General features: G+C 46.9%; 9 protein-coding genes across 9 annotated transcripts; 7 read left to right on the forward strand and 2 right to left on the reverse strand.

Moving 5' to 3' along the window:
* Positions 1-1,215: 1,215 nt before the first annotated feature.
* On the forward strand, positions 1,216-2,983 carry BKA55DRAFT_592160 (major facilitator superfamily domain-containing protein; the record flags this gene model as incomplete). Its single annotated transcript, XM_046195350.1, has 8 exons — positions 1,216-1,245; positions 1,296-1,523; positions 1,617-1,697; positions 1,750-1,796; positions 1,882-2,097; positions 2,136-2,312; positions 2,375-2,731; positions 2,962-2,983. The coding sequence occupies 8 exons, from the start codon at positions 1,216-1,218 to the stop codon at positions 2,981-2,983; spliced, it is 1,158 nt and encodes a 385-aa protein (XP_046052134.1).
* A 646-nt stretch (positions 2,984-3,629) lies between these two features.
* On the forward strand, positions 3,630-4,766 carry BKA55DRAFT_562523 (GLEYA domain-containing protein). Its single transcript, XM_046192296.1, has one exon. It carries the CDS (start codon positions 3,702-3,704, stop codon positions 4,632-4,634), a length of 933 nt encoding a protein of 310 aa, XP_046052135.1. The 5' UTR covers positions 3,630-3,701; the 3' UTR covers positions 4,635-4,766.
* Positions 4,767-4,812: 46 nt separating this feature from the next.
* BKA55DRAFT_610529 (uncharacterized protein) lies at positions 4,813-6,649 on the forward strand. The gene is made up of 4 exons (XM_046196650.1): positions 4,813-5,101; positions 5,153-5,728; positions 5,778-6,374; positions 6,435-6,649. Exons 1-4 carry the CDS (start codon positions 5,066-5,068, stop codon positions 6,483-6,485), a joined length of 1,260 nt encoding a protein of 419 aa, XP_046052136.1. The 5' UTR covers positions 4,813-5,065; the 3' UTR covers positions 6,486-6,649.
* Positions 6,650-7,712: 1,063 nt separating this feature from the next.
* Positions 7,713-8,472, reverse strand: BKA55DRAFT_610532 (putative L-PSP endoribonuclease family protein). The gene is made up of 2 exons (XM_046196651.1): positions 8,266-8,472; positions 7,713-8,194 (listed from the first exon to the last, which is right to left on the reverse strand). The coding sequence occupies exons 1-2, from the start codon at positions 8,375-8,377 to the stop codon at positions 7,872-7,874; spliced, it is 435 nt and encodes a 144-aa protein (XP_046052137.1). The 5' UTR covers positions 8,378-8,472; the 3' UTR covers positions 7,713-7,871.
* Positions 8,473-8,712: 240 nt separating this feature from the next.
* Positions 8,713-11,095, forward strand: BKA55DRAFT_687728 (fungal-specific transcription factor domain-containing protein; the record flags this gene model as incomplete). Its single annotated transcript, XM_046199111.1, has 6 exons — positions 8,713-8,868; positions 8,914-9,292; positions 9,352-9,746; positions 9,796-9,994; positions 10,066-10,213; positions 10,261-11,095. The coding sequence occupies 6 exons, from the start codon at positions 8,713-8,715 to the stop codon at positions 11,093-11,095; spliced, it is 2,112 nt and encodes a 703-aa protein (XP_046052138.1).
* Positions 11,096-11,877: 782 nt separating this feature from the next.
* BKA55DRAFT_299032 (uncharacterized protein) lies at positions 11,878-12,751 on the forward strand. Its single transcript, XM_046185589.1, has 2 exons — positions 11,878-12,385; positions 12,453-12,751. The coding sequence occupies exons 1-2, from the start codon at positions 12,092-12,094 to the stop codon at positions 12,615-12,617; spliced, it is 459 nt and encodes a 152-aa protein (XP_046052139.1). The 5' UTR covers positions 11,878-12,091; the 3' UTR covers positions 12,618-12,751.
* Positions 12,752-14,105: 1,354 nt separating this feature from the next.
* Positions 14,106-14,632, forward strand: BKA55DRAFT_562542 (uncharacterized protein). Its single transcript, XM_046192297.1, has 2 exons — positions 14,106-14,265; positions 14,314-14,632. The coding sequence occupies exons 1-2, from the start codon at positions 14,186-14,188 to the stop codon at positions 14,474-14,476; spliced, it is 243 nt and encodes an 80-aa protein (XP_046052140.1). The 5' UTR covers positions 14,106-14,185; the 3' UTR covers positions 14,477-14,632.
* Positions 14,633-16,516: 1,884 nt separating this feature from the next.
* Positions 16,517-18,286, reverse strand: BKA55DRAFT_592164 (Alpha/Beta hydrolase protein; the record flags this gene model as incomplete). The annotated part of the gene is made up of 1 exon (XM_046195351.1): positions 16,517-18,286. The coding sequence occupies one exon, from the start codon at positions 18,284-18,286 to the stop codon at positions 16,517-16,519; it is 1,770 nt and encodes a 589-aa protein (XP_046052141.1).
* A 422-nt stretch (positions 18,287-18,708) lies between these two features.
* Positions 18,709-19,831, forward strand: BKA55DRAFT_505450 (uncharacterized protein; the record flags this gene model as incomplete). Its single annotated transcript, XM_046187191.1, has 2 exons — positions 18,709-18,956; positions 19,006-19,831. The coding sequence occupies 2 exons, from the start codon at positions 18,709-18,711 to the stop codon at positions 19,829-19,831; spliced, it is 1,074 nt and encodes a 357-aa protein (XP_046052142.1).
* Positions 19,832-19,938: the final 107 nt, after the last annotated feature.

Consider the following 19,938-nt stretch of genomic DNA (forward strand, 5'->3'; position numbering starts at 1 on the left):
GGTTAGGCCCAGTTCAATGATGGAGTGAATGGAAACTAGATTGGTCAGCCGCATCTACGCAAGACTCGGCTTTTTCTTGACTCCATGGGACGAGAAGACCGGTAGGTGGGCCGAGCGCATGAATCTGATGACTGATTCAGCAGGCAAAATTGATGAAAAGACCGAAAAGACCGAAAAGACCGTGAGGTTTGGTCTAATCTTTTTTCTTTGACGGCGTCATTGCGCTTCAGTTTGGCCGTGGAAATGGAGACTGGTGATATGGTTATTATCTGGCGATTTAGCTCGGAGCCGAGGCCACAGATGGAAAAGTAAATCGGCACTGCCGGCTCGCCTCCGGCTAACAAAGCGACGGCTAAGTTCTATGTAGTATATATAAGCTCTTAGCCACAGGTCTTAACTATAAATAATATATCTAGCTTATAACTTAGATATTATAATATAATATTTAACTAATTATTATAATAAAATACTAATAAGAATAAAACTTATAATATAACTTTTATATTTTCCTCTAGAGGCTATAAGAAGCTCTAATTACTTAGCTAAGATAAACTAACTTAATATTATAAAAACCTTGAATCCTATAAGATAATAATAATATAAGATAGCAGCTCTAATAAGAGAAGACTTTTATTGAGGTTATCTAGACTAAACCCATGTTAATCACTATATTAAAACTAGCAGCTCTTAGTTATAATGCCCTTACTTATATAGCTAATAGAAGAATATTCTATCTAGAGGTCCTTAAAGTTACCTAGTAAGAAAGAAAGGCCTTAAATAACCTTAATAAGTTAAATATAAAGAAGAAGAAAGAGGCTATATAATTAATTAGAAAAATATATCTTAGATTAAGTTATTAATTACATTGTAAATAGAAATCTATTAATAAATTAATAATAAGTTATAAGAAAACGTCTACCTAGCTTAATATATAAATTAATTAAAGGCTATATAAATAATATATATTTAGCTTTAAAGTAAGGTATATAGCTATTAAATTTATTAAGAAATATTAATATATAAGAAAAGGTTAACTTAATAAAGATTTTACGATAATATATATATTAATATTATATAAGAGGGAGAGTTAAAATAAAGGTTTAAGGTAATTAAAAGGTTATAGTAGTATTAAGTTTATAAGTTAGTTATAAGGTTAGTAAATATACTTCTAGTTTAATATAATAGGGAAGCAACGGCTTAGGTACATGGACGAGAATGGAAGTCGTTCCCGTCGAGAGTTGGATTGTGTGTTAGATTGTATGCATGTATTTCTTGTCTCTCTGCATAGCTGGTAGGACCAGAAGGACAATGGTTCATTCACATGTTTGTACCGCAGAAACTGGTTGCGTTCTTTTCGCAACGTTGGTAGTGAGTGGCTTACCCGGTCCAGCGCCACCTGTTTTAATCACCGGCTGGCTGTTGCGTCCGCAAATACAGGTATTGGGATATTCCAGGCCTACTATGGAACCCATCAGTTGAAGAACTATTCCTTAAGCACCATATCTTGGGTCACATCCCTGGAAGTGTTCTTCATGCTGTTCCTGGCTTGTAATTTTCTATGTCTGCTCTCCGGTACCAGTTAATTGAAGATGTACTAAGTCTGATTACCTCCCTAGGGACCTATAATGGGTAAGCTCTGTGACAGTTATGGACCTCGATATGTCTTGCTCGGTGGGTCCTTGTTCCATGTTTTCGGCGTGATGGATGGCATTAATCTCGCATAAATATTACCAATTCCTTCTGTCACAGGGAGTGGTTAGTGCCATAGGGGCATCCGCCGTCTTTACGCCCTGTAAGTCTTGCTCGAATTATCTGCCGATGAGTGACGTTCATGGAACAAGGACCTGACGGCTGACTTATATCGCGCTTTCATGCTCTCAGTGCTGCTGCAACATGGTTTCACCTCAAACGTGGTCACGCCTTCGGGATAAAAATGAGCGGTTCGAACACAGGCGGAATCATCGTTCCTATCATGATTAACCACCAGACTCCTAAGGTCGGGTTTGGATGGTCTATGAGAATCGCATCCTTCATGATCCTCGGGCTGCTCATCATTGCAAACTTGACGGTCAAAACGCGCACTTCACCTCATCCGCAGTCACCCATCACCCTCAAGAGTTCAACGCACCCCTCAGGGAAAAGCCCTACGTCCTCACAGCTGGGGGCAACTTCCTATTTACATTTGGCTTATTGATTTCCATCAACTACATCATCACACAGGCCATTGGTGGGGGCATGTCGACGAACTTGGCCAACTACGTAGTCCCCATACTGAACGCCGCGAGGGGTATATCTTTCTCCCAAAGTGGGATGTTCATATCTACGGTGGACTTAAAAAAAAGCTTGAAAGTATGCTTATGCCCGTGCTTTCTAGCTTATTTGGACGCATCATCCCTACTATTATCCTCTCAGACAAATTGGGACGATTCAACGTATTTATCCTAGTTTCATTTCTTACCGCAATTCTCATCCTGGCCCTATGGATTCCAGCATCCAGCAATGCTGCCATTACCACCTTTGCTGCGCTCTTCGGATTCTCCTCTGGCGCCTTCATTTCTTTGGGTCCTGTGCTTATCGCTCAGATCTCCCCCATTCATAAGATCGGCATGCGACAGGGTTTGCTTTTCGGCATGACGTCTGTTGGTGCTCTGACCACGAGTCCTATCGGTGGAGCTATTGTGTCTTCAGACAATGGTAGCTATTGGGGCGTAAAGGTTTTCGCCGGAGTCATGTGCGTCGTTGGATCTATTCTCGGCCGCTGGCTTCAACCCCAAGACGAAGTTTTAGGTTGGTATCTGTCAGGGTATACACCTATACAAGTATGGAAGAAGGTGCGCGTCCTTTATACTGGATTCGGGTTTCCCCGGAATTTTCCCTCCTTTGTCTCAGAATTTTCTCTGTTTCATTTGTCTCTCCTCAAACTTTGCTTCTAGTAGGATTTCGCATACTGTTGGCATATAGATTAGGTGGGCTATCGATCTGACTTGATATCAGAAGGGTTCGGTGCTAGAATCGCGGTCGCGACAATGTACACAGTGTATATAGTATAGTAGTGCATCAAATGGTTGGCAGATTAGTTAGCTAAATCCAAAGACTTTCGAGACTTCAAGCATGATACTGCTTTTTCTCCGGACACTTCCCCTCAACCGTCGATCAACGTTTAGAGAAAGAAAAGAGCAATCCATCGCTGACGTGGCCAACGTGCTTCCGAGGTTATCAGAACGAAATGCACCCTGGGATAGACAGGTTAGAACTGCTGATCGAATCGCGGCACAGGCGAATGCAAAAAGTTGGTATATGGGATGACTCCTGCCGTTGCTGAAAGAACGAAACGATGATGATTTGGCGAGTTTCTAGTCAATGTCCCTTTATCCTTGCTCCTTCAGCCGCTTCAGGGGTCCATTTCAATAGCGTCAATGAGAATTACCTTAGCGGCCAAACTATCGATTTTCATGCAGGGACTCGCCAATCGCAACAGCCTCCGTGAAATTAGACTACCAATCGAGTAAGTAACTGCGCTGGAACAGGTCTAGTCAGCCAGCTGTCGCAGACGGCCTCTGCAGAATTAACTGCCAGGGGACGGTATTTATCAACGATCCTCCCAAGCCCAATAGTGCGGTCAGAGTTCTATCATTGTCTTACCCACTCACTCTTTCAGTGGTTTCAAGTCTTTCGTTAATTTTTTGGACAACGCGTCAATCATGATGAACTCAAAGACCCTCGTTAATTTCTTGGTGTGTCTCAGTGTTGGGGTTTCTGCTGGACCTTGCAAGCCGATCACTTCTCAAGCCACCCAGGTCACCTCCGCAACGACGGAATTGTCGACATCAATTGACCTGACCACCACGATCACGGCATCTGATGCCACTTCTACAGCTGAGCTGAGCTCTCAGACAACCGAAGACTCCACCACTGAGATCTCAACGACGACTACCGCTGCCGACACCACCTCAGAGGCACCAACCACGACTACTGAGGAAGCATCAACAACGACAACCGGTCCAGCGCAATGTCCTACCCCCCCGGCCTGCGACAACCTCGGCTTTGACTGGGCATACTACAACAATCCTGCTCAAAACACCGACACGACCTACTCCAGCTTCGTCCCCCAATCCTTCAAGCGGGTCAACCCCCTCTACGTTGGCACAACCCGTCAAGTCGGCGGCCTCTACCAATCCAGCAACAATGCCGCTTCAGGTCCCATCTACGGCTCAACACAAGACCTCAGCCTTGACTACTTCGCCCTGAACCACCACGGTTATCTGTATTCTTGCGACGCTGGTACCTACAAGTTTGACATTCCCTACGCTAACGACGCTGTATACCTCTGGATTGGCGCAAGGGCGTACAGTGGTTGGAGTTCGGGCAACGCTGATGCCAAGGCTCTGTATAACCAGCCTGATCACATTGCTGGTAGTGCACACTTTGAGATCAACCTCCCTGCTGGTGTATACATTCCCATTCGGTTCGTCTATGGTCAGGCTCAGTATGGCGGTGGCTTCACTTTCACGGTCACAGCTCCCAATGGGCAGGTCCTCGTCGGTAATGATGTGACCGCCAGTCCATACATCGTGCGCAACTCTTGCGATGGCATTACTGCACCCACTTATCCACCTTTTGGTTCGGAGATTTAAGTTAATGTTGAGAGGAATATCTGGGAGCATGGTTCATTCTGTTCGTGGCAATTGCTGCCGAAAGTCAAATTGGCTTTATAATAGTGATTATATTAATTGAGAACTTAACGCACACTACATTTATGAACTGTGATCGAAGTTTACTGTCAACTCTTGGGTGTCGGTGGCCAAGTCTTATCCATTTCTAGTTAGCGGTGTTTCCTTGTTATTACCGGTTACAGATGCCGATGTTGTGAGATCTGGTTCTGTAACCCCGCGCTGGGGGCGGGGATCGCCAACAAGGTAGGCTCCGCCGACTATTGCCAATATCTTATTCACTTGCTCATTCTCCTCTTGTTTCTTATTTCCCTTCGAGATTGATTTACCAAGCAAGTAGTGACGTGCACTGATATCAAGCATTCATTCCAAGATCCTGGAAGACAGTTCGAATCATGGATTCACCTCCATCCGGTCGCCCTTTCGAAAAGGCAAGATACACCAACTGACTAGCCCTCGAAGACTTCTCTGACATAATACAGATCATCATCGTGGGTGCAGGTCCCTCTGGACTCTTACTCGCTCTTCTTCTTGCTCAAAAAAACATTCCCTCCATTGTTCTGGAGTCATGGCCGCATCTCGACACTCGTCTCCGGGCAACCCAATACGGAGTACCCGCAACCCGTGTCTTCCGTCGCGCAGGCATTTTGGACGACATTCGCAAAGCCAGCATTGCAAGGTTCCCCAGCATCTGTTGGAGACGCGTGTCAGATCATGAGAAACTTATCAGTCTTGATCTCTCACTCGTTGAAGATGATCCCGATCGCATGACCATCTTACCTCTTGGCGAGATTATTCAGATTTTATACCGACACTGTCTTGGGAAAGGGCAGGGATTGATCGACGTCAAGTTCAATCACGAAGTCATAAATGTCAGTCAGGATGACAAATCGGCCTATGTTGATGTCAACGTCAAGGGCGAAGGGAAGATAGAGAAAGCGAGACTCACTGCTGACTACGTCGTCGGGTGCGATGGAGCATCCAGTGCTGTAAGGAGGTCTCTGTTTGGAAGAAACTGGCCTGGTCAGACACTGCCGTACCGATTCGTCGTTCAGAATGTTCGTTTCTCACACTTACACTGGCGTTCCAAGTACTGATGAACAATAGGTCTACTATGACGGCTTCCAGAAGCATAACTGGGATGGGGGAAATTATATGGTCGATAATGATCACTGGGGCCTCATCGCCCGCCGAGGGAAAGGAGGTCTATGGCGCGTCACTTATGGAGATCCAGTCACTGGCTTGACAGACGAAGAGTACCTGGCCCGTCGACCTGCACACATGAAAGCAATGCTGCCAGGACATCCCGATCCTGAACAGTATCGAATCGAACAAACTAATCTATACAACATTCACAATCGCTGTGTTGAAAGCTTCAAGGTCGGGCGTGTTATTCTGGCGGGCGATGCTGCGCATGTCTGCAACCCGATGGGAGGATATGGCTGCATGACTGCTGTCTTGGATGTCGGTGGTCTAGCAGATTGCTTCATCGGATACTACCACGGACTAGCGGACGAGGATATCCTCGATAAGTATGCAGAAGTCAGACGGGATATCTTTGTCAAATACGTGGATCCAAGATCGATCAAGAATCTCAACCGCGTGGCAACATCTGATCCTCAGACTGTGCTGGAGACAGACAAGTTCTTTGGTATCTTGAAATATCTGCAAAAGGATAAAAATGACATGAGGGCGTTTTTGCTGGTAAGCCTTCTAGAATTCATTCATGATTTTGGCAACTGACATGAGACTGACCTTCTACAGAAAGTGTCCAGTATCGAATACGACTTCACTCAGCATTATAACAGCAGTTAAAGGAATACAATACCTACATCATATAGCATATACCAATACACCAATAACATCAAGATCTCCGTTCTTAGCCTATTAAAAGAGGCACTATTTGCATTTATGTTTCTTAAATAGACTTAATTTAGCTACCTGAGCTAAGGCTAAACCTATAACCCTTAAGGATTGACGATATTTTACGTATATATTACAATTTAACAAAGCTAAGTTTAGACCCTAACTACTTAAGAATACCCTTTCCAGTCTAGCTAAGGAAATCTACTTACTATATAAAGAATCTCCTCTAACCAGCCTACTTTATAATATAAAATAAACACTGATCTGCCTTATTTTATTTAACTATAACAAAATAAACGTGCCAGTCAACAATGATGAGAGGATGTGACGTCGAACAGTCCGGCTCTCTCACGGAAGCCCGATGGTCGTTACTGGATTCACAAGACTTCTCGCCCGCATTCTGGGAAGTCTCTTCTTGTTCCACGTCTGTGTTCGCATCCACCGAACGGTGCTCCCATTTCTCGACGGCAGCTTGAATGCGACTGATGGCACTGTCTTCCTCCTCAGGGTATCGTAGACGCGAAGGACCCAAAGCCCAGCGCAGAAAGACCCAGATAGGCGTGTCACGGAACGCAGTAGCCATTGGGGTGTTGATCTCGGGGTTCTGACAGTGTAGGTTCGCACGACTGGCAATGGTCGAGGGACAATTCGATTCGAAGTTCGTAGAAAGGTGGGAGCACAATCGAGGCGCCAGGAAGAATCGCTCAGTAGACGGATGATGGTGCATACGACAAGGTGGTGCACCTTTGGTATAAAACCGTCGTCAGCTTGTCCCGAGTCCGAACCAAGACGCAAAACCAAGAAGAGTTTGAAAACAGACTTGAAATGAGGCTCGGATTTGCTTAGTAATGATGAGCCGGTTTTTCATTGATAATGAGAAGCTGGTAGCGAAAGATTTGTGAAGAGAAGAATGAAAAGCCTTTCTTTTGGTACATTTCTAGGGCCAGGCGGAATGTAGATTCCTAAGTTTGACTTCATATACTCTGAGGAGGAGAAGAGAAGGGGGGGGAAGCCGAGACACCCTTTGTTACGTGGGTATGGCCGATACGGAAAGCTCGTACAAAGAAACTACGGTGTCTTACAGCGTTGTGTTTTGATGTCGTTACCGTGTTATGATGGTCGTTTGACATGGTGGCTGATACTTTGTTGTATTGAGAAGAGAAGTGTCATGATCTTCAATAGACTAATTCCAAGGAACTTGACGGTGCAGTGGGGTGGTCTCACTCAGCACATACTACATTGCCACCACAAACATGATTGTGCAAGTAAATGGGACGACCAATGGTGGATTACTGCCTCAGCTACAAGCTTGCTTCTCCTTCCACCCAATCACTGCTAAGCCCCGGCGTTCTTTGCACCATCCGGATCATATGCCACGACTTCAATTTCCACTCTCATATCGTCTTCCCCTAACCTTGAAACTCCTACACAAGTCCAGATAGGCTGATGATCCGGCATCCACCTCTTAAAGTTTCTAGACATTGCCGCAATAGCTTCGTTATTGATCGGCACATGGTAAGAGTTCACTCGAAAGACTTGGGACCATCCTTTTCCACCAGCATGCTTCAGGTTGTGCTCCACGTTCTTGAATGCTTGGTCGATCTGCTCGTTGATCTCGGTAGGAATTCGGTCAACTTTTCCCTCAGGATCCCATCCTCCTAGTAAACTTAGCTCCGGATCTATAGCGAAGCATTGCGAAGAGGGGTTCATTAGAGGACAACCAACATACCCTGCCCAGAGCACTGGATAGTGTCTCCAACTCTAACAGCCTGGCTGTATGAAAATCGTTCTCTATTGCTGGCGCCCACTCCAGGGTAGCTGTAATACTGGAGATGAGCCATAATGGTTCGTTGTCAAGGTATTCCGCTGCTGCAAAGTTTGTATATGGGCGAGTTGGGTGAAAAAAGCAAAGGATGCAAGTATGTATCTAGTTGAGCTTTGAACTTTTATACCAGACGTATCGACATGCGGAAGTCAAATTCCGCGACTTATAAAGTTTGCTGAGTAAACTTAAAATCTGTTGCAGGGTAGGCATGATCTTGTGGGCCTCCCGGAATGTGGATTCCGCAGAAGCGGGTCCACCCCCCCGGCACGTAAGTAAAGCATCATCATCCGGAGACTCGACCAGGAGTCCCGCTTCGTTCTGGCGTGCATCTCACAACACTTGTGTCTCAAGATGACTGATCCGGCCCCTGTTACCCAAGGAGGCAGCTCGACAGCCGCTGCGCCATCCAGCACGCGGCCGAATCCATTAACGCCTTCCGGCAAGGCGGGAGTACGGAGCAAGTATGCTCCCAAGGCCTGTCAGGAGTGTCGCCGACGCCGTGCAAAGGTGGGCTGGCCTTGTCTGTAGGATGCTTATCTAACCGAATCCCAGTGTGACGGTGCAAAGCCAGCATGCTCCCGATGCATTGGTCGCCAGTTACCATGTGTCTACACCACCGAAGATGACGGCCGGGGAACCGCCCCCAAGTCATACGTGCGACTCTTACAGGCTCGCATTGACCTCCTGGAAAAGATCCTGTGGTTACATTCTATCGATGTCGGCGCTTCTGCGGCCCAGTTGATGCAGCAGAATACTGTGCCGGCTACAACCACGTCTTTAGCTGCTGGCGGCTCAACTGCCGCCTTTGACCAACTCTGTGATGCCTTTGAGGGCACTCTTTCTCTTGATGAGTCGCAAAACTTCGATCAGGATGGACAGGCACGCTACTTTGGCCCGACCAGCGGCCGACTTGATTTCAAGACGTGCAATGGTAGCTTTTTATCTTTTTCCTATCAAGCACTTGATGACACCGCTAATGCTGTTCCACAGAGCCAGGTAACTCTCCAAAAGAGTACTCCTCGCCAACTGCAGACATCTACTCCCAAGCTCTAGGTAATCAAAATGGCATCGACGAAGAGCTTGAAACTCATCTCCTTGAGCAATATTTCACCTGGGAACAGCCATGGTTACAAGTCGTTGACGAGGCTCTTTTTCGTGAAAGTAGGAATAATAATGGGCGATATTTTACTCCCTTACTATTAAACTGCATATTGGCCAGTGGCTCCCGCTTCTCTGATCGAATCGAGGTTCGTTCTGATTCAAACGATCCCAATACGGCTGGACGTCCCTTCCTTGAGACGGCCGAAGTTCTTCTCTATTTCGATCTAAAGCGACCGAGCATCACAACCATTCAATCACTAGCCGTATTGGGCACCGTTTACCACGTTAGTTGATAATATTCGTGCAGGCAATAAACTTTTTTGACATTCACAGGCCTTTGGACAGGACGCCGCAGGCTGGTTACACTCAGGCATGGCAAACCGACTTGTTTTGGACATGGGACTTAATCTTGACCCAAGCTCGTTGGTTGCTTCAGGCCGCATGACGATAGAGGAGGCAGAGCTTCGGAGGAAAATCTACTGGTCGTTATACTGCGCCGATAAGCTAGCAGCGAGCTACACAGGACGTGTCTGTAGCATGCTCGTGAGACTTGCCAACTCTCGCTCTCATCACGATACTGACAATTATCCACAGGATTTCCAGGGGCCGTCGGTATGCCAACGGTATCAGCCCAGTCGCAGAAGCACGATCCCCGACATGTATCGTATTCTGTGCGACCAGAACTCCTGGTGACGCTCCATAAAGGCTTGATCAAATTGTGTCAGGTTTTGGAAAAGATTCTTCTAAACCTGTAAGTCGCACATACGACTTGACCAATTCTCGTCTAACAGGTCGCAGGTATGCTCCAAAAAAGCTATCTCTTGGTGACCAGCGAAGGGATTTCTTCGACTCATGCCTGCTGTGGTTGAAGAGCTGGTTATATGGCCTTCCCACAGAACTCAAACCTGTTCAAAATGGAGCGCCTAATCAGTTCCCTCAAGCGTACACTCTCTGTATGGTCTATCACACAGCTGTTATCCTTCTCGCACGGCCATACATCCAAAGTCAAGGACTTGCAAACTCAGCCCCTGATCCACTGGTGCAAAAGGCCACCGGTATCCTTCTTGAGGCTGCACGGAACATATCACTTCTAGGTGACCAATATCGCCAAGTCTTTGGTAGCTTTCGGAGAAGTCCGATCACGGCAACTTATGCAAATCTTTCGGCGGCGTTGGCTCTACTCAATCCTCAAAACCAATACAGGGCTCGACTCAATCAGTCCGATAATGCAAACATCAAATCCTGCATCCAAACATTAAAAGAGCTTTCGACTGCTTGGACGCCCCCTGGTAAATTTCACTGCAACATTTTAAAGATGATACAAGACACAGCAGACCAGCAAGGGATGGCAACCACTTCTGATGCTTTGACAGATCACCATGATGACAGTTTAAATCCCACTTCTGAAGCAAGTCACTTGATACAACCTGAAAATGGGATGTGGCCTGGCCCATTGATCGAAGAAGTGAGTTGGCCATCGTGGATGTCGACAATAGGGGGTAACCCAAGTATGGGAGAGTTTTCAGCGACGACAGAGTCACTGCCATTTCAGTCGGGAAGCAATACGTCGTGGGAACAGTTTGATCTGGATTGGTTTGGATCTTCATTGCCATGGGATTTTCCATCTAGCTGAAATCAAGGGTACAGAACGACGAATACTAAATCTCCCTTCATCCGGATATTCGCACAACAATTGTACCTACGACCGTACCATGTTGAAGCCTATCCATGTACTCGGGTACATCGCTGAGACTGATCTCAGTTAGCAGAGGCTCGCCTCGGTCCGATTTGATTAGCTCCATCACTTCGAGAGCTTCCTGGCGCCCACCCATCAGGCTTCCCGAGATTCGTAAGCTCCGCTCAACAAGAGCTGGTAGAGGAATGGCGAGAGTATTTTCGTCGCGCGGAACACTAAACAACTCTTGGTAAGCCGGAATATTTCAACGTGTGGACCTCTTCTTTGTGCACAGTCAGGAATTGATATCAGCTTACCCTAGGCAAATGACCTGACCTCCATCACAGACATAGTCCTCCAGATGTCGAAAAGCTCCTATCTCACTTGCCGCCACAATGGCTGTCTCGGCGCCGCGTGATACTCCAATGCCTCCTCTGAGACTTGTACAAGCTTCAAGTAGCGTAGCCTTGAAGTGGCAGGGCCCTGCTTGGCTATTGATATCTTCCTCTGGAGCAGGAATGAGCATATGAGCTATCCTCCCCGCTTGCTCAGCTGCCAAAGACTCAATCTTGGACTGCTTGTCGACTCCGATAACGGACTCGCCTTACTAACCCCACCTTGGCCTGAAACAACAAATCCTCTTCCATGTACTTGTCGTACGTCATTGCTAGCAAGATGTTGATGACAAAGCGGGAAGAGAATTAACGTTGGCGACAGATTTCAACCCATCATTCAGTTACACAGAGATAAAATATCGGTCTATCATTTTGTTACGGCTACTAATCTTGCATGGCTTACGAGTGGCGTACATATACTGACACTCTACGCCATACGCGTTGAAACAAATGGGGGGTTGAAACAGCACCCTCCGTGGATCAAGCCTGTTCACGACCAATCAGACAGGTCTTGTCTGGAAAAAGCTGCGTTAGTCTCGCCCTTGGGGGCAGATATGATATGTCGTATGCTTATACTAGCGGCGTTGTTATTGTACTGCACCTTCATTACCGGGGCTGGAGGTTGATATTTATGTCTTTGTATTACGCATTCAACTCGGAAGCATTGGGGGTTCTCCTTTTTGATGGAGTACTGTGGTTTGGTCTCGGGGTTTGGTGGATTCAGGCGGAGAGAATATATGTACTCGGTGCATGGGAGGGAATGGAATCAGAAAGCGACATTGAAGGAGTTAGTCAGCTGCTGTCGCTCCTGATACTGGGGGTCCATTTCTTCAGGCAACGCGTACGTATTACGGTGAGTCGCCGCTAAGCCTACAAGAGGATCGTCCATGGAATTGGCTAATACATGCATTGTTGCTTAGAGTATTCGAGAATATATCGCCGAGAGCTTGACCTGTTCCAAGCGGAAGGTGCTTATGATAGTGGACGAACGACGGCCGGAGTATTGGGTCGGGGACATTACATGCACAGTGACGACACAGATGCTCCGATTCGCTTGGGATCCATCACTCCTACAGCATATCTAGTATAGACTCAGACTCGTTTGGGTACTCTCTAGCAAGGTTCGAAACAAGGGTGAGAGGGCTTGTGGAATAGCGTAGGAGCTGTTTATGGAGTGGAGTCCAAAGTACCTGGTCAAGTAACACAGGCCCCATTGTGGTTGGATAAACCCAAGCTAGGCTCGTAAACAATACGGCAGCGACCATACATACCCATCTTCTCCATCAGTTAGACCTCACTTTTACGACCTTCTTGTTGCGTCAGGTAATAACTCTCTACCTTGTGCTCACCAGCCTACCAGATCACAATGTATGCGACGCGTGTCCTCCAAACGGGGCCCGCGGAGAAGGACGACTGCGACTGCAAAGACTCTAAGGCTGGATGACAAGTATCACGACACATTCGACTGCATACGTCAGCTCTTCCAGAACTTTTGTCATGGTCTTGGATCCATGAGAATATTTCCAACTTCATGATACGCCTGCTGCGTTTAGATAGAAGCAAGAGACCAAGAGACACCACTGATTTTCCTTCGGCAAAGACTCAGAGTCCGGGCATAAGCCATAACTTGTCTTTACGGACATTTAGATCTAAAACGAGAGCTTTGTTGACTAATCTGCATTTTGTTTTCCAACGGTTTCAACTTTAACGTTAAGCATAGATCCTATGGTCTCGGAATATTGTTTTGAGGAGACGATTGTGCCTCGCATACCCGTTGGCCTTCTTTAAGCTTGAATATTGAGTATCTGTACAGATCTAATCGTGAAGCAGTATCTCGTGCTTGTTACTCGTTCCCAGGGAGCTTACTACCCTGAAGCTATCCAACTCTCCTCTTAGCACACCGCTGTGACATCATGTTCCTGCATGTCATCAGGGATGAACTAAATTAGCACATCAGATGTTTTCCGGGGCAATGCCAAAGTAATCCAATCAAGCAATCCACGTCGTTCAGAGGGGCGATCACTCGGTACCAAATTGCCGAAACATCTAAACGTCAGCACCAATAAGTCGTTGCACAGGATCAAACAATTGGATCTGAGCCATAGTTAGTGCGTTCTAGACCTCGGCAATTTCCATAAATTGATCAACTCTAAACTCCCTGGATAATACGGCATCACCTAGTTTCCGGTCGAACCAACGGCGATCCGCGGATGACGGGGCGCAGTCAGCCTTTCTCTCGACTCCTTCGCTGTAGGGAAAAACGCCGCGTCATCCTCTAATATTATGGCATGACTGACGCTTAACGCAACGGTTGGAGGTCTCGTATTCTTCTGCTCCAGAAAGACGTTGCCATTTGTACGCCACACCTATTGGATCCCCCTCCTTCGGCCCGCGTTGAGGCTTGTAGGCGAGCTAATTAGTACTAGTCTGGCTGACCGCGGCACCGAAATGCCGGTTTACGCATTAGCCAATAATGAACATCGTATAACTCAATTACAAGCCAGCAACAGTAAACACCATGGACGTTTCGAGTACAAAAGGGCTGAGCTGGCAGCCTCATTCTGAAAGTTTAAACTGCATCGACCATCACATCTCATTCACTCTTTACTTACTACAATCTTTCAACTTTAAGTTAATACCTTAATCCTTCAACATGAAGCTGAACTTCCTCCTCGCTGCTGCTCTGGCCACCTGCGCCATGGCTGCTTCCAGCACCACTGAGACCAGCACCAAGTATGTTCTGCGCATCTCACCAATATGAGCCTCACTAACAAAAAACAGGACTGAGCATCACTCGACCACCACCAAGACCGACACTGCCAAGGCCAGCCAGACCTCTGCTCACTCCACCTCCAAGTCCAAGGGCGCTGCTGCTCCTACCATGGGTGCTGATATCCTCGGAATGGCTGGCATTGCTGGTATTGCCGTTGCCATGGCTATCTAAACGCACATTCCCTACTGTACACTTCGACGGTTCATAGTCTCTTGTTGGGTTTGGATCACTGTATTTGCATTCCTAGATTAGCATCGATTCAAGCGAGCCTTACCTTCTCGTCTCTTCATGAGTTGAGATTGGTACTTAATTGACATATATCACCCATATTTCTTGTCAATCGTCCGTGAAAAACCATGTCTACTGCCATGAGCTCAGTTGGACTAAGCTCATCATCGTGAGCCTCCTTATGGAGTATCCTCTGATAAATCTTTACATTGGCACATGTTATTGAAAATTATAACTTGGAGGATTAGATGTCGTATTCAGAAGTTTCCTTCGCCGTATGATGCATGCTTGGCCAGATGCACAAATCCAAATCGTTCGATACTACATTTAGTCATAGTAGTGCGAAGCGGCTTCTGTGCCGTTGAGACCTTGTTTCAGGACATTCAACTGTTGTTCGCATTCCAGAAGGTCAGTGGTCCTCTGTCATATGTGCCTCTAGCCGACCCATGAAAGTGTACTAAAAATAGCCACTTGGCGGATGTACCGGCCCCATCCAACCATCAAGAGCAATTTCACATTCCAAGCGAGAACTTCACTCCGGCATATGCTGATATTGCATCAGGACTTGGAGCCAACCGGTGTACAAATCAAACATTCATATCGTGTTATCGCGTTGCTGTCTCGCAAGCCATGAGACTCTTCATAGTTTATCTTATTATATTGCCATTGAGTGCGGCGGAAGGCTCATCTGAACTGTTCAATGTGACTCAACATTCGGTGCCCTTCAATCTTCTAACCTCAACGGCACGCTCAAGTTGGTAACGGTCTTGATGACGATCCTTACTCAAGATGACTGTAGGTAGGTCGAAGCAATGACAAATGGGCAATTTTTCAAAAACCTTTAGCCTTTCCTAATCTCCTGCCCTCCCTCCCGAATCTCGTTCGGCACGTTTGATCCGAACCCACTCTGAATTCCATCTCTGAACAAATTATCCTTGCTTGAAAAACAGCGAATCAGTTGTAATGCTCTTACTTGACGGGAAGGCGAGGTCTCTTAACATCTCAAGTGTTGGGCATGTCGAGACTTTGTTTTCTCAATCTATCGAGCTTCCTTGAGCAGGGCGAACTGTCTAGTAATATCTGCCCTTTTCTCTCAGTTTTGTGCACTCAACTCTTAATAAGACCAATATATCTGCAGGAAACGTTCCTTATAACCAATGATCTACGAATTAACTGTATGTTACTTTTATCAGCTTGATGGTTCCTTTGAGTTGGAAAAGTTCCGCTGGGGATCTCGACATCGTCCTCTCGCGTCTTCCAGACCTCGCAGCAATCTACGAGTATCCCTTGGTCTTTTGACACGGAAGATAATGGCCTACAGAATTTAAGTGCCTTACTGGAAGACTAACTTACCTTAATTGCCACGCGGAGCTTGATGGACCCAAAGCAGCTATACTATCCCTCTCTTCTCCCATACTCGGGGCTTCAGCTAGTCTCGCGCACTCCATTGCTTTATTCAGGTGCCATGAAGTCACAAAAGACATTTGATGCATCTTCTACCGCAAACCATTTACCCTCAGTTCACCATGGGATCGGAAGTTCAGGATACACTCAGTCAGCTACTCAATCTTAGTAACCTTTTCCCCCTGTGCTCTCAGACAAACGACTGCCCTTCCAGATCTTTCGAATTTCAAGAGTCCATAAGTGTTGGCTACTCACTTGAGAAGGTGGCGAGGTTTTAAGGTTGAGTCTAATGTCTTTTTTGTTCTGCAATTCTTGGAATCTTCTGCTTTCTTAGAATAGTCGATTTTGTCTTCGCCTTCATGCAATAGTAAGATGTATCGACACAGCAGCCACTTACATGTTGACCATGCCATTATTGAGCTATCATACCCAGTCTCATGATCTGTTCCTAGTAACTGGACTGACCTAGGCTGAGAAACGTGGTACTTGACTCTGCAATGCATCAGAATTCTCGTTGAAGTTTTGAAGCTATTGCACTAGACGCCTCCAAAATCCTAAAATATAGGCTGTATAAATACTTTAAACAAACGGAAGAATAACATGACTAGCTTGCTCGCCACCAACATGAACCTCATGCTTCCCATGATTATCCAAATGCTCTAAACTTCCAAAATTGCTCACGCCAATATTCCTTCCACAAACAACAGCCCTAATTGACTCCCCAGCCTCATACTCAATACCCATAGCCCAAATGCCAATATCAAGTCTAACAACATCACCGGGTTTGATCTTCTCAACCTTTTCATGAGGATGGAAAGGCCAGTGTGGATGCATACTCTTGCTCTCATCGATCTCACGATGCGATGCACGGAGTACACCCATTGGACCGCGGTAGACTACTACCTCTGTCTTTTCTTTGGGGTCCATCTCTTCGAATGATTGCTTGGGGATGCCCTTCCACGGGATGTTAAGGTTCATCATGACTTGGCCGTTGGAGTCGAGCTTCTCGAGGGTGACGTAGACGTCCATGTCGTCGTAGTCGGGGCAGGACATGTAAAGTACTGCCTTGGGAAGACCGACTAATCTCGTTGTTTGATCGAAACGGTAAGTGAAGCTGACCTGATCATCTGTCTCAGAGTTGTAGCTGACCGACGAGGCGTCAACAGGCTTCTCGGGCGCGAGTTTGCTGTCCTTTGTGAAGTAGAGCTTCTTGTAGTCTGTCCTTGGGATAGGAAAGTTCTCCTCGACGATATTCTCATACGATTGAGGCTCCTTCTTACCAAATCGCAAGACAGCTGTGCGAACCTTTGGTACCTTGTCCCAGCCATTATCCTTGCCCTTGAGGAAGTAATCAAAGAAATCAAGTAGCTCAATTCTCGCTTGCTCGTTACCCCAAATATCGTACCACTCTTGCCAAGGGTGAAAGCGAAGCCATTTATGAGGAGTGTTGACTTCAAGCCAGCCTCGAATTGCGCCCATACCGTGCATAGTGTTGGTCCATGTACCGGTGATATATGTAGGGATGTTGATCTTCTTCATATCTGGGCGCTTGTCATTCCACCATTCATTAGCTAGAGGATGCTGTTTGAACATTTCTCGGAAGCTCTCGATGCCGTGATGGCCTTGCATCATGTACTTGACGATAAGTTTGTCAAATAAGTCGCCTGCGTAAATTCCGCCTCGGGCGAATTGCTCGCGATATAAATCGCCACAACCCTCCCAAGGAGCAATGGCTTTGAGACTGGGTGGATTCAATGCTGCGATGAACCATTGTACAATAGCGAGATGAGAATTGCCTGCTAGACCAACAGACCCGTTACACCAAGGGAGTTTGGAGATGCTTTCGATGGTGTCATATCCATCTTCGGCTTCTTGAGTTCCCATAATGACCAAGGTTCCTTCACTATCTCCAGATCCACGAGAATCGATGTTCACAACAGCGTAACCGCGGGGAACCCAATCAGCGGGGTCAGGCGCCTCAAACTTCTCAAGTCCAGAAAGGGTATGTGACGGGATACCCAGATTCCAAGGAACCATGAGTTCTAGAGACAAAATGCCATTGAATTTCTTTCCAAAGGGAGACCAGCAGATAATCGCAGGAACAGGCTCATCAGTGTTGGGTGGTCGATACACATCAGCATAAAGCGTGACGCCATCGCGCATTTTGAACGCAACATCATGTTCAACGAGAACAGCTGAAGGTAAAGGCCGAGCTTGAGGACTGTCGTGTTTCCAACCCGCTGGAAGGACCTCTGAGTGAGGATTCAGTCCGACATAACCACCATGACCAGCTCTTGGAGCGCTGATAGGATCAACGGGAACTGTGAAGGGGAGATTTGTGAGAGGCATGATGTTTGCAATGACAAGTATTTAATTGGTGATTCTGTAACATTAACTTGCGAGAATCGGCGAAGCTATTCATAGTCGATATTCGAGATACCAAAGTGGATTTCGAGGTAGCGAACCGGTGGACTTGTCGGCCCCACTACACATGGCGCGGCTCGGCATCGGAGTCTGAGAGGAGGGTAAGCCAAAATTACCGGGATTCCGAGCCGAAGCGACGCTTACAGTTCGGAATCACTTATGGCAACTCTGGTGGCAGGCAACTGTCTGTACTGATGAAGAGAAGAATAAGAAGAGCGGATTGAACTTTCTCAAACTCAAATCATCAAACAGCTCATAACAACAAAGACAGTCTCTGAGACTGACACTTCTATTCACATCCGGCAACTCAATATTCGACTTCTGCTTTTTACTCTTACGTCTACAAAATGGTCGCCAACACTGAGCCCGCTGGTTACCAAGCCAGCTCCGCTTTGAAGTTCACCGAACCCACTTCAAACAAGACCATCCAAGCCAAGCCTTCAGGCCCAAACAAGCTCTTCGCTAAGCCTGGAACTACCTTTGGCGACTGGCGAGATGACCTCTACCGAGACGGTTACGCTGTCATCAAGGGCGCCATTCCCCATGAGAGAGCTGAGAAGTATGGCGATGAGATGCTTTCATACCTCGAGAACTTGTAAGTCAGCCAATTCATTTCACAAAGGCGTCTACTAACGAAGAGTTAGCAACGGCGGCATGGGCTTCAAGCGCGATGATCCTAGCACCATCAAAGCCGAGACCCTCCCCGTCATCACCGAAAAAGGAATGATCACAGGCTACGGCGTCGCTCACGAATCCTTCGCTTGGGCTATCCGCCAAGAACCTGGCGTCATCGAAGCCTTCGAGCGCGTCTACGACACAAAGGACCTGATTGTCTCTTTTGACGCTGTCAACACTTCTTTCCCCAACCGCAAAGACGTCAAGGTCAACAAACCCTGGCCTCACCAAGACCAAGACCCTGAGAACCCCGGTTTCCGCTGTCTTCAGGGCCTTGTCAACATCTTCCCTAACGGTGACAAAGACGGTGGTCTCATCGTTTGCAAGGGCGCACATCTCCTCAGTGAAGAGTTCCACAAGGACTTCAAGGATGAGCCAAACAAGATCTGGGCTTGGACTCACGAGTGGTACGGTTTCACAGCAGAGGGCATGGAGTGGTTGAAGAACAAGGGCTGCGAATGGCAAAAGGTCAATGCCGGCCCCGGCGATCTTATCGTCTGGGACTCTCGCACTCCTCATTACAATGTTAGCCCTGAGGGTACTCAGCCGCGATTCTGCACTTATACGTGCTACATGCCTGCTGCGGATGCTACGCAGGAGGATTTGAAGAGGAAGAAGGCTGCCTTTGAGAATCTGCAGGGAACGACGCATTGGCCTAATGCTATGCATGTTGGAGGAATTCCTGTTTTGAGAAATGGAGAGCCTTGTCCTTATAATACCAACAAGCCGAGGGAGGCACCTCAGTTGACGAACCGGGGATTCCAGTTGATTGGTATTCCGTATATTACTGCATAAGTCGCGACACTTCTAGCTAGTCTGAGTCAATCATGTATGGCTCCAATATTTATTTACCTCGTAATCAGTTCACTTGGATTAAGCTGCGATGCTCCGTCTTCCACGGC

Source organism: Fusarium redolens (genome assembly GCF_020744475.1).
Source record: "Fusarium redolens strain MPI-CAGE-AT-0023 chromosome Unknown BKA55scaffold_5, whole genome shotgun sequence".
In the NCBI taxonomy this organism is placed as follows: domain Eukaryota; kingdom Fungi; phylum Ascomycota; class Sordariomycetes; order Hypocreales; family Nectriaceae; genus Fusarium; species Fusarium redolens.

Coding starts and splice junctions, on each gene's coding strand:
- BKA55DRAFT_610529 (XM_046196650.1), top strand. CDS start 5,066: ATGGATTCACCTCCATCCGGTCGCCCTTTCGAAAAG. Junction 5,102..5,152: donor CCGGTCGCCCTTTCGAAAAG/GCAAGATACACC, acceptor GACATAATACAG/ATCATCATCGTGGGTGCAGG. Junction 6,375..6,434: donor ACATGAGGGCGTTTTTGCTG/GTAAGCCTTCTA, acceptor GACCTTCTACAG/AAAGTGTCCAGTATCGAATA.
- BKA55DRAFT_562523 (XM_046192296.1), top strand. CDS start 3,702: ATGATGAACTCAAAGACCCTCGTTAATTTCTTGGTGTGTCTCAGTGTT.
- BKA55DRAFT_610532 (XM_046196651.1), bottom strand. CDS start 8,377: ATGGCTCATCTCCAGTATTACAGCTACCCTGGAGTGGGCGCCAGCAAT. Junction 8,195..8,265: donor TATCCAGTGCTCTGGGCAGG/GTATGTTGGTTG, acceptor TAAGTTTACTAG/GAGGATGGGATCCTGAGGGA.
- BKA55DRAFT_299032 (XM_046185589.1), top strand. CDS start 12,092: ATGTCGTATGCTTATACTAGCGGCGTTGTTATTGTACTGCACCTTCAT. Junction 12,386..12,452: donor GGCAACGCGTACGTATTACG/GTGAGTCGCCGC, acceptor ATTGTTGCTTAG/AGTATTCGAGAATATATCGC.
- BKA55DRAFT_562542 (XM_046192297.1), top strand. CDS start 14,186: ATGAAGCTGAACTTCCTCCTCGCTGCTGCTCTGGCCACCTGCGCCATG. Junction 14,266..14,313: donor ACCACTGAGACCAGCACCAA/GTATGTTCTGCG, acceptor AACAAAAAACAG/GACTGAGCATCACTCGACCA.